The sequence below is a fragment of the Colobus angolensis genome, unplaced genomic scaffold, assembly GCF_000951035.1.
Source record: "Colobus angolensis palliatus isolate OR3802 unplaced genomic scaffold, Cang.pa_1.0 Scaffold306, whole genome shotgun sequence".
NCBI lineage: Eukaryota > Metazoa > Chordata > Mammalia > Primates > Cercopithecidae > Colobus > Colobus angolensis.
Window position 1 is genome coordinate 3,511,939 of NW_012116333.1, and position 12,278 is coordinate 3,524,216.

The window sequence follows — 12,278 nt, forward strand, 5'->3', positions numbered from 1 at the left end:
GGAGGCTGAGGCGGAGAATGGCGTAAACCCGGGAGGCGGAGCTTGCAGTGAGCTGAGATCCAGCCACTGCACTCCAGCCTGGGCGACAGAAAAGAAAAGACATGTGTGAGAGGCTCTCAGGGAAACACCAGCAAATGGCATGGAGCAGCAGGTAACCCAGACCACAAGCCTGGAGCAGCCAGGGCTCCTCCCAGGAAGGCCAGTCAGGTGCAGGAGCTGAAATATCTGTGTAATTTACCACATCAGCAAAACGGGAAATAGGAACCAAGCGGTTATCTCAGGGGATGAAGAACAAGTGGGGGCGTCAACATGCCACAGCATCCTGTAAGCAGAAGGAAACCTCCATAGCCCGAAAAAGGCATCCACACAAACACCCTTGGCTGACCTCAGTCCTACAGGATCAATCCCAGTGCCTGTCCATGCTGTCTGGGACATAGCGAGGGTGCCCTCTTGCCAGCCGGGGTCCCAGCATGGTGGTGACAGCCCTGTGAGGGCCTCTGTGATGCCTCCGTCTGTGCTGAGATCTTTCTGTGCAGGCTAGAGCTCTGCATGGCCGGCAGTTGCACAACTGTGGCTGCTGGAGATGAAGGGAGCCCTGGGTGTCCTCCCTCCATGGGGACAGCACGAGGCCCTTCGCAAGACCACCAGGCCCTCCAGCAGCTGGGCTCTGGCTTCCCTGTTCCTCACTGCAGGGTGCCCTGGCAGTAGGCTGTGGGGCACACTGTCCTTGTCTGAGCTCTGCTCTCCATGGGCACAAAACAAGGAGCAAATTGTCCAATTCCAGTGAGCTCCAGCGGTGCCTCTCATGAACAGAAAGGACACTGTCAGGCCTGTCGTGAGTCCTAAGGCACTGGGCTGTGTGGGGACTGGCACAGGGCTGGTAGCTGGTAGGTCCCAGAAACAGGAGCTGTGCTGACATTTCCATGATTGGTCCTGGGCTCTGTCTCTGACCCCGCCTCTCCCTGATGCAGAGCTGAAGGTAGGGGTGGAGTAGAGAGAACTCCCCTCCCCCTCAGGGTCTCTTTCTGCTGCTCCTGATTTAAAGCCACTCAGCCATGCAGCAGTTGTGACAGCTGTGCTCTGATGATGATGTCCCCTGGACTTGTGCAGGCTGTGGCATCTAAGCAGCCCTGTCAACCCCAGGTGAGGATGTGAGTCGTCACTCCTCCATGGAGGCAGCTGAGTCGAGGTGACAGGTGCCCTCTGCCCACCAGCTCGGCCCTCTGCCTCTGCCCATGTGGCCTGGCAGTCACCGCCCTGAACTGTCAGCTGTTGGCTAACTTGGGCAAAGCTGCCGGACATGGAGGGTGACAGTCACAGCAGGGAAAGGCCAAGGCAGGAGCCTGAAACCCAAATGCAACAGAATGAGCCCTGTCAGCAGACTGCCACCAAGAAGCCAGGAGGTCTCCAGGGAGCCCAGGAAGGAGGCCAGGGAGGAAGGCATGCAGCCCAGACTCCCCCGTTTAGCCCTAGGCCTCATATCCAGCCTAGGAGAGGCCTCTGGTGGCCTCACTGCTCCAGGCCCATCCTGAAGCCATCCACCACACATGGCTGGAGGGTTTTGACAGGGACCTCCCTCTCTAGCCTGGCAGGTGTCTGAGGCTCTTAGCAGGAACTCCAGGCCCTCCAGGGGCCACTCCCTGCTCTGGGCGCCCTGTGCAGAGGTGGGACCAGGTGGGGCATAGGCACTCTGCAAGCCCTGCCTCACCTTGAAGGGCCAAGCCCACCTGTCCCTCACAGCCCTGTTCAAAGGGCAACTCATCCTGGAAGCCTTCCCTGATGACCAGCCAGCCCCTCTGACTCCCTGAAGCCCAAGGGCTTGGTCTGTCCCTCTCACCAGTCACTTGTCACCCAGGATGTATCATGAGTTCTGGTTGTCTGTGTCTAAGCATAATTTTCTTATTTAGTTCTTTGGTTTTCTTCCACCCTTTTATTGTTGAAATTTTCAAACCTATAGGTGAGTGGAAAGGATTGTGCAATGAACACAAACACACCTACATCCACCACTGGGATTTTACAATGAATGTTTGGTCATGTTCCTTTCTCTCTCTCTCTCTCTCTTTTTATCCATCCACCTTGGGAAAAAAATGCTTGCTTGCAATATGTAGAATACATAGTCCTAACGCAGCCCAGGGTGTAATTTGCAATTACCCCATCCATGGAGCTTTGGGGCAGCCCTCAGTCCTGCTTAGAGTGGCCAAGTTGTGCTGACCAAGGGGTGCAGGCCACAGGCCCAGTTGCTCCCTTCCGGGCACACACTGAGCCCAGTGTCCGGCTGGCCAGGGCTTTTTGGAAGCCTGAGTCGGGAAGACGTTGAGAGTATCTGGCAACATCAGATTTGGAAGCAGCTGCTGTCAGCCTTAGCGGTGGGAGAGAACCCCATGCTTGCCCTGCGGGGGCCCGTGTCTAGTTTCTCAGAACAGGGCACCAAGATGGCATTTCCTGTTGTCTCTCACAGCCTCAGTGCCCCCACCAGGCCCAGGCTCTTCTGAGGGCAGCATAATATCCATCATGTGGGTGCCTATGAGGGCCGGGCTGGCACCTTGAGCAGGAAGAGTAGGCCAGGCTCAGCCAGCTGATGTCAGCAGTCAGCGTTGAGGGCCTTGAAGTGAGGTGGGCCTCGGAGCTCCTCATCTGAGGAGCGTGGTTCCCTAGGTCCCAGCCAGGAGCTGACATGGAGAAACACAACCCACTGAGGCCTGCATTTCCCATTTTCCAAGAAAGCTAGAAATCTAGATATTTCTGGGAAATGTTCAGGCTTTCAACTGCAGGCTCCCATTCTGAAAGCCTCAGAAAGCATGTCAGCGGGCCAGCTTCACCCACAGCCTGCCTTGAAGGTGTGAAGCTGCAGGAAGGCAGGAAGCAGGGTTCAGAGGAAGCTTTCCTTGGGTGCATGAACCGCGGGCACCCCAGGCATCAGCAGGGATTGGAATGTGCGGGGCCTGGGTCAGGAGGCAGGGGTAGAGGCCAATGCCCTTGGCAGCTTCAGACCTGTGGTAACCCCGACTGGCTCCTGGGGCCAGCCGTCACCTGCATGTGTCCCCTGTGGTCTTTGGCTCATGCAGGAGCCACAGTGGTGGAAGGACACACTCCCTGAGCCTCAGGGTGGGGCCCTGTGGTCCTTACTGGTTCAGGAAGAGCAGGAGATGAGGAATCACCTGTAGGTCTCTGGAATCACAGTTAAAACAGGGCTTCTGTGATGGATTCCCCTGAGCAGGGTCCTAGGTGGCTTGCCTGCCGCACCCGAGTCCTGACCCTGTCACTGTGGGTGTCCTGCCTGCCACAGGTACACAGTAAGACAGGGAGGAGAGACCCCAAGTGTTCAGCAGCCCTGAAGGAGGCATCCAGGCCTGGGTGCCCAGCTGGGTGTATGAGACATGGTGTCTTCAGGCAGCATTATGGCTCCACTTACACCTTACATCAGGGAGGGCCTGGCTGAGTGCACAGCCTGCGCTCCTGGGGCCCAAGGGAGCACCACAAATTTCAGGGCAGGAATAGCACTCTGAGCCTACCTGTGCCGGGACGGAGGGCTTTCCTTAGCGTGTTGGTTCAGGAATGGTAGGGAGAGGGCCCTTGAGTGTTTGAGGCCCAGACTCCTCCTCCTGGACCCTCAGTGACACCAGATGAAGATTTGACCCAGTGGGCACATAGATGTTGGTTCAGACGCAGCTCTTTCCTTACAGGAGCCTCTGCAAATTCGGTTTTGGGGCTGGATCTCCAGGAACAGGGAGGTCAGAGGGGAGGCAGCTGCCTACTCTTCCTCACTCAGACTTTTGAACGTTGTCCTTGCAGAACCCTACCATGTGGTTGTTCATGGAAATGGCTTTCAGAATCTAAAGAAACAGGATGAAGTTATTTGCAGATTTATCTTCAATGAAAGCACTATCATTGGTAAGTTGTCTCCTCGGTGCCTCTGAGTCACGTATTTCCCACACAATGCTGCCTTTCCCCACAGCCAGCCAAGCCTCCCAGCCCTTGCCAACCATTCCCTTGGACCCAGTGGGGTTAGAGGCCATGAGGGCAAGTGGAAGGAGGCACTGGGAAGCCCGGCCACCCCTCCCTTCATCTGCCAAGTGGGGAAGTAACAAATCCCAAGAGAGCATCTCAGATCAGGGCTTCCCCCTCAGTGAGGCTGGAAGGACCCGAAGCCCACAAGGCTACTCCTGGGAAATGGTGACAGCCCCGGAAGTCTGAGCCTGGCTGGCCAGGTGCACCAGTAGCTTACCCAGAGGGGTGCGTTTACCTTGCATTGAGGGAGGATGCCAGCCTGTAGGCCTGGGCCCTGGAATCCTGGCTCAGGCACACATTGCCTGTGTCACCTTGACCAGATGAGTGTTCTACTCTGAGCCTCTGTTTTCTCAATTTTACATGGAGCCAATATGGTGCTGGCTGTGCATCCTTTAACTGAAATGGTTGGGACCACAAATGTTTTAGTTTTTTAATTTTTTGAGGTTTTGGAATGTGTGCATTATGCTTATGTTTCAGCATCCCAAACCGCAAATTTGAAATCTGAAATTCTCTATTGAGCATTTCTTTTGAACATCATGTTGGTGCTCGAGAAATTTAAGATTTTGAAGCATTTTGGATGTAGATTTTCATATTACAGATGGTCAGCCACAGTTGCACCTAACTATGCAAAATCACATGTGTAGAGCAGTTGGTTCATGAAAGGGCTATAGTATTTTTAAAAATCTCCTGTTATTTGACAATAGTTAGGCATCAGGGGACCTCTGTGATGGTGCAGTAGCCTGACGAAGTGCACAGTCCAGGCAGACACTGTGCCCTGGGTGCTGGGGAGGGGCGTGTGCTCTTCCCCACTGAGTGCCTGGGGTGCAGTTGGATTTTTGTATCCTCCTTGATCTTCCCAGGTGGCCCCTTGATACATTCACTTGATCTGATGATAGTATGTTCACTGACATCTAATTCCAGGGCCATGTGCTAATCCCAGGATGACTTCTCTTCCCGCAAGAGGCTTCTTGGCCATTTTCCTCCTTTCCATGAGTACATAGGAAGGGCTGGGCCTGTCATCCCCACATTCCCACTCATCAGCATTGTGTGGATGGTCTCAGGAAATTCGGTTTTCACTGGGTTATGCTTTCTCGGGAGTGTCTTAGGGACTGAGCAGCCCCTTTCTAAGGAAAGCTAATGCTTATTGAGCACTTACATCAGATATTGTGCCAAGTACCTTACACACAGTATCTCCCTGAATCCTCAAAGCAGCCTCACAGAAATTTCTTTGTATGTGTCAACCTAAATAACAGACAGACAAGGGCTCTTTATAATAAAATGATGTTCATCTGAGAATGGGCATCACAGTGGGTATGCGCATCCATAGGAAACTACATGCATATTCAGGAAGGTTCGATTTTACAGGAGATGTGAGGAGGGTTACATAATTGTTTGAGTTAATTCTTCTTGGCTACTAAGGTCAATAATAATAGAGGTGACCCCACTGTGAGGTTGCACGGGCAGTAGCTGGGCAGATGTCCTTGCAGAAGTATTTTTTGTGTAAGGTTGCAATGGTCTTTGTACAAGGTTGTAGTTTTGCAGAGACTTGTGATAGTTTTTGTTATCAGGTATACAAGCTTGTGAATCCTCTCTTCATAAACTTCCCCATCTCAACTTGCCAGGATTTTTTTTTTTTTAAACATGTTAACTCCATTTTGATTTTGACAACGTTCGCAGTTTCTTCCTTTTGATGAAAATCTTTTGGCTGCTCATGGTGGCTCACGTGTGTAATCCCAGCACTTTGGGAAGCTGAGGCAGACAGATCATGAGGTCAGGAGATGGAGACCATCTTGGCTAACACGGGGAAACCCCATCTCTACTAAAAATACAAAAGAAAAAAGAAATTAGCTGGGCGTGGTGGCAGGTGCCTGTAGTCCCAGCTACTCAGGAAACTGAGGCAGGAGAATTACCATATATTTTACATGAGCACTCATTTATTTAAGTCATTCTAAAAAGAATTCCTTAAGGGATTTCTGGATGACTATGTCAGATTTTACCAAGTAGACACAACATAAAACTTGTACGTATGTGTAAACACACCTAAACATATATATACACACACAAAGATTTTATAGCTTACGTTTTAGAATGTTAGTCATAAGACAATGGAACATACAAACTCACCAGTTAATAAAAGCCTGTTGTGGCAAGGTGAGGTTGTTCATGCCTATAATCCTAGCTCTCTGGGAGGCCAGTGTAGGCAGATCACTTGAGTTCAGGAGTTTGAGACCACCCTGGTCAATATGGCGAAACCCTAGCTCTACCAAAAACACAAAAAGCTAGCTGGGTGTCGTGGTGCAGGCCTATATTTCCAGCTACTCAAGAGGCTGAGATGGGAGGATCATTTGAGCTTAAGAGGCAGAGGTTGCAGGGAGCCAAGATCGTGCCACTGCACTCCAGCCTGGGTGACAAAAAATTTTAAAAACATAAAAAATAAAAGTCTGTTGAATACAAATTATATGTCTGACCAAGTTGGTTACTGTTCACATGGCTAAACTTTATTTGCCCTTATCAGTAATCCAGTGAGGGCTACTGATAAAAATTTTGAGTAAAACTGTTTTTATAACAATTTTGTTTTTAACAAGCTGCTTTTTTTTTTTCTTTTTTCAGGTTCAAATGAATTTAGAGTTAAATTTTCAATGTTGACATTTAGCTATGACTGGTTGAATTAGATGATAAAAATGAAATCTCCAAGTAGCCTTGAATGTATCTTTTGTTTGCTAGTCCAGTTTGTTTGACTGGGAAGGAAAGCATCTTAGCAGTTTTGGTTAGTATAGTGTTGGGTTAGTATAGTATTAGGTTAGTGTAGTATTGGGTTTTCCTTTTTTTTTTTTTTTTTGGTCCCTGCATGTCACACAAAGCAAAATTTTTATGCCAGACTGAGATATATTACTGCTCTGAGTTTAAGATTTTGACCTGTTTAATCCGAGAGCCTAACTTTTATAAACATTTATCTAGTCCTTTTTTCAAACTACTCATGTTTTAATTAACTGCTTCATCACTCTAATTGTTAGTTAGACAAACCTAAATTTACATTTCTAAAAAGTGTCTAGGTCATTGGTTACCATGGAGCTTTTGTAATTTGTAAAGTGATTGATTTGAACACCCCTTTTGGCGTTTTAAGAAAATCTTGGCTGGAATGCCATAAGCAGTGAGCTTATCTCAATACCACTAGACAGGTCTGCAGATCTGAAGCATATAGACAGAAATAGAGACAGAAAGAGAATTTAGAGGATTCTACATGTTAACTCTATATTGGCAGAGTTTTTTAGAGAGTTCGAATAATGACTATTTGGCTCTGAATTTTCCTTGATGGAATTTGCCCATCAGTTTTAAAATGTGCAAAAAATGGGCTATAATATGTAATTGGCTGGAATCCCAGAAAATCTGGCATGCCTTAATGCTTGAGAATCCCATTCCATTTCTTTTTGATCTCTCCAGTGCAAAGAAAATCCTGAAAATCTCCTGTCAGGAAAGGTCAGGAGTTTGGACTGGTGCTTTGGACAGAGACAACTGCCCTAGTGGCTTTTAGTTAGCCATCCTGCCTCCATTATTCAGAAACTTATTTTTACCAGGAGAATATTTTCAGAAACAAGCAAGAGAAAAGAGCCAAATCAATTACAGACACACAAAATCATTGTTCACAGAGAACCAAATGATTCACAGAGAACCAAATGAGCTCAATGAACCAAAATCATTGTCACAGAGATTTTAACCCAGGTGTGCAGATCAAACAAAATATTTAATTAGGCATGCAGAACTAAAAGTGAATTTGGCAGAAAAGACATGCCTCACAAACAGATGTAAATTATGTAGAAACAAGGGTGCTCAAATCAGAAGAACACTTGTCATTATACCAGAAAGAATTTACCAGAAAAGACAAAACATTGTTATCATTTCAGGAGGGATGTAAGGTCTTTGGTTACAGTGGCCTTATCCAAATCAGATGCTGAATGAAGTCAAGAGCTTCTACCCAAAAGTAGGAGGCTCAGCCTGAGAGAAGACTCTCCAGGGCAGAAAAAGCAAGTCACAGAAACAGAGAGCTCAAAGGGCTCAAGTGAGGACTGCACACCAGTTCCAAGAATGGCTGATTTCTTCCAATAGTGGTCCTATTCCAGGTCTACTTCTGGACACCATTTATGTCAACCTGAACAATAGAGAGTTTCTCTCTAAAAGAAAACAGTACTTATTCAGGAACAGTGCCCAGCACTGGGAATATGTGTGCCATAGTAATGTGCATAATCAGGGAGGTAACAGAAGACAAAGGCTTTTAAAGGAGAAATGAAGATTACATAATTGGTTTGAGACCATTATTCTTGCCCAAACAGATCAATAGCAAGGGTGACACTAGTTCAAGGCTGGACAGGCAGTTCTTGGGCACATGTTCCTGTGGACGTATTTTTTTGTGTTAAGTTTGGAATGGCTTTTGTGCAAGGTTGTGGTTTTTGCAGTCTTTTGTGATATTTTTATTACCAGGCATATAGGCATAAAATCCTCTCTTTGTAGCCTTTCTTAGCCCTATTTTTCAAGGATTTTATTTTATTTTTTAACACAAATGACTTCATTTTAGTTCTGACAACTTTCCTGTATGGATGGAGAACTAGAGAGAAGCATGATGGAAGAGCCTGCCCAGGGCCACACAGTTCATGTTGCAGGGCAGGAAAGCAGACCCAGGCGATCTGGCTGCCCTACCAGGGCCTTCTGCCTCCCTGTGATGGCAGCTGCTGGGAAAGGGGGTACCCAGCCTACCTCCATGAAGGGCATTCAGCTGCCTCCTCTGTGGGCCTGTGGCTGCACTGGCTTCCCACCCTGGAGGTTACCGTCTACCTCTCCATACACAGGCCAGCACTGACATCTTGCAGTGGGGAGCCCCTGCCACAGCTCTGGGCACCTGCGTAGATGGCCATTCTGCTCCTGGTTGATGGCTTGTCCAGGAGTAAAAAGAAGCTTATTTTTAAAAATAATTGAGAACAACCTTTAGACCTATTTTCACTATTAGGAAGATATCCCCTGAAAATGTCCCTGGAGTGTTGGCCACCACTGAACACGCCTCCCTTGCACTTCCCACTAGATGGCAGCATGCCTTCCCTGGCCACTGATGCCAGCCTGGAGGTACAGGTCAGGGAGAGACTTCCCTCTGTCCTGCATCTGTCCCTATGGGGAGGCAAGGGCAGAGCCTGGTTCTGGCTTCTGGAAGCGCCTGGATGCAATTTTTGACAACCTAAATAACAAACAGTGTCTCTAAACAGAAATGCTATTTATTCAGGACCAGGGCATTGCAATGGAAAACACATGCCAGAGTAAACTATGTGCATATTGAGGGAGGTGGAAAAAAAAAAAAAAAAAAACAGAAAAATTTTTACAGGAAAATGAGGAGGATGCCATAATTGTTTTGAAATCATCCTTGGCAAAAAGGTCGATAACACGGGTTCTGCCAGTCCTAGGTTGGCCAGGTAGTTGCTGGACCCTGAGAAGCCGGGGTCCTGGCAGCCAAGCCCAGTGGGTAGAGAGCTGGATCAAGGCCAGCAGGCAGATGCCCATGCCCTCCCCCACAGTTGAGGAGGCGTGAAAAGGGTGTGGGCTCAGGAGTGAGAAGGTTCCATGTCTACACGTTATGGAACTCTCCTGAGCCCACCACGCTCCCACAAAAATGAGTAAATAAATACATAAATAAATAAAAATGGGAAAACAAAATTGCAGACTTAAAAAAACAAACCCAGTCCCCTCCTCAGGCTTCCCCATCTTGGTAAATTGTGTTGCTGTCCACCTGGTTGTTCTGGTCAAACTCTCAAATGTCATCTTTGACTCCTCCGAGCTTCTTCTTCACATCCATCCCACCAGCAAGTCCTGTTGCCTCCATGTTCAAAATATATCCTGGATCTGCCCAACCTGGACAGATTCACTGCACAAGAAATAAAACCCCAACCCCTTTCCAGGGCCCAGGAGGCCCTGCCCGCTGTCCTGGGTCACCTCTTTCCCTCCTTGACAAGGTCAGCGAGTCACTGCCCGGAGCATTGGCACAGGCCACTCTCTCAGCCCCAAGCACCCTTGCCTGGGATCTTTGCCTGGCTGGCTCCTCATCTTTTTAATCTCAGCTGGATTGTCACCTCTTCAGAGAGAATTTATTTTTCATGGAAGTTTACAACACTATACAAAATAGCAAGAATTGTGCCATGAACTTGAAGAAGCCATCACCTACTTTCAGTAATTCTTAACCTGCCCCTACCTGCTTTCCTTGGTACCATTACCACAGAGTATTTTGAAGAAAATCCCTGGCCTTGCATCATTTCATGCTCTTCTAGACCAGAAATTGTGGCTCTACAAGAGAGGAAAAGTGACGCATAACGAAGCGACTGTCCCTTCCCTCTGGTCCCCTCACCTCCTCTGGTCATGGATATCACAGCACATTGTACTCTCTGTCATCTGTTTTGTCCTGTTTTTTTATTTTGTTTTCTGTGTCCTATGCAATCCCTAAAGGTGAGTCCTTGAGAGCAGGGACTCTGCCTGCCTGTTCCTGTTACACAGCAGAGTGCTGCACAGGGCCTGGGTGTGGCAGGTGCTTGCAGGGGTCTATGCAATAGGAAGGCAGAGCCCACATGCCGGTCCTGGGCCACAGGGTCAACTCTGCATGCTGAGGACACACATGGGGAGGAACAGTGGACAGACAGGTGCGTTGACATTCTTCTCATGTCATTTTCTTTTAGATGAAAAGCCAACCAGTATCAACAATAATTCCATGAATTGCCCTGGGCCAAAAGTAGAAAAACCTGGAGCGTAAGTGCCCCTGGCAGGAGGCCCCAGAGGGCAAGAGATCAGGGAGTCAGGGTTGGTCACTGTGAGGTGTACAGAATGTGGATGCCACCCCCTGCTGGGGCAGCCCATGTCTGTGGCTGGGCAAAGAGCAGCCTCCTCCCCACATCCCTTGTTGGTGGCCCCCAAGGTATTCAGGGATCTGCAGTGTTCTCTGGTCTGTGAGGAGGGCAGGGTGCAGGAGATGATTGCCCGAGGAATAGTACCTTTGCTTCAGGTTGCCTCTCAGAGTTAAGCCAACAGACTCTGTAAATACAGAAGAGCCAGGATGGTGACACCAAGTAGTGGTCCCTGGTCATTTAGGACACAGTCACAATGGCATGAGACCCCGCCCGGGCCCCTCACTGCCTGACCCACTTACCCTTTGGTCATCATTGCTGAGCTGACCTGCAAGTGTTTGGGGAATGACCTCTCATGACCCATGCTGTCCACTGGCCAAGGGCAAGAACTGCATCTCTCCGGGCTGGCTCTCACCATCTGCGTTTTCTGTGCTTTAGGGAGTACTTTATTGAAGTCAGCTTGAACAACGGCAAAACATTCTTCAAGAGCAATGTCAGCGTCACCAGCACCACATGTGTGAGTACCAGGATGGGGCTGCAAACATGTATGAGAACTGTCCAGAGCCTCTGCACTAGAAGGAGATATACCCTGGGGAGGACAGAAAGGGCAGGCAGTTCCCAGGCAGTCCCAGAAAGTAGTGTGTGCAGCAGGCACCTGAGGCTGCTCCAGCCAGGCTTCCAGATGGTGCAGGTGGGTGAGGCTGGGAGGCTGTCTGCCAGGAGCCAGAGTCCAGCACCTCTAGGCCAGGACCTCAGACCCAGGAGCTCTGAAGGATTACACGCCCTGCCATCAGGGTGTGTGTGTGCCGCTGAACTGGTGCCCCAGCTGCTGATCTAGTCCTGAACCTGCTCATGACCCTGGCCCCCGAGCCTGCCTGGTGGTCACTTGCTGTCATTTCCCAGATGCCTTCAGCCCCCTTTCTGCCTCTCCTCCTTGCTCAGGCCCCTGAGATGTCCCTCTCTGCTCCCTCGCCAAGCCCTGCAGTATGTCCCCTCCTGCTGGCTGAAGGGAAGGCTCTTGGGCACTCGGACCTGGGCTCAGCTCCAAGAAGCCCCTGGGAATGGAGGTGCTGTGCCCCAGGTGCCTGCTCAGAGCTCCATGTCTTTGGGCAGCTTGGCCCAGGGCCACATAGGCAGGAGGATGTGCTGGAGGGATGGGCGGGAGGCCAGAGCCCACTCCACTGCCTTGTACCCAGTCTTACCTGTGAGGACACACCAGTGTTGAGAGCCCTCCCTCTGGGTCTCCCCTTGCCTGTCCCTGCACACCCACACATGGATCTGCAGGCTGAATGCATGCATTCCCCATCAGGAATCTACCCACTGATGGCCGACTGTGACAGGCACATCAGGAGCAGCCCTGGGGCTCCCACCTTGCCAGCGGCCTTCATACTCAGCCTCAGT

At 49.6% G+C, this 12,278-nt stretch overlaps 1 protein-coding gene across 1 annotated transcript in view; it reads left to right on the top strand.

Annotated features, from left to right (window-relative positions):
* LOC105517738 (anthrax toxin receptor-like) overlaps nt 1-12,278 on the top strand; it is a 42,425-nt gene that overhangs the window by 12,149 nt on the left and 17,998 nt on the right. Inside the window, exons 11-13 of the mRNA XM_011950397.1 lie at nt 3,793-3,891; nt 10,713-10,782; nt 11,316-11,394. Coding sequence (XP_011805787.1) covers nt 3,793-3,891; nt 10,713-10,782; nt 11,316-11,394 — 248 coding nt within the window. The remainder of the gene's footprint in view (nt 1-3,792; nt 3,892-10,712; nt 10,783-11,315; nt 11,395-12,278) is intronic.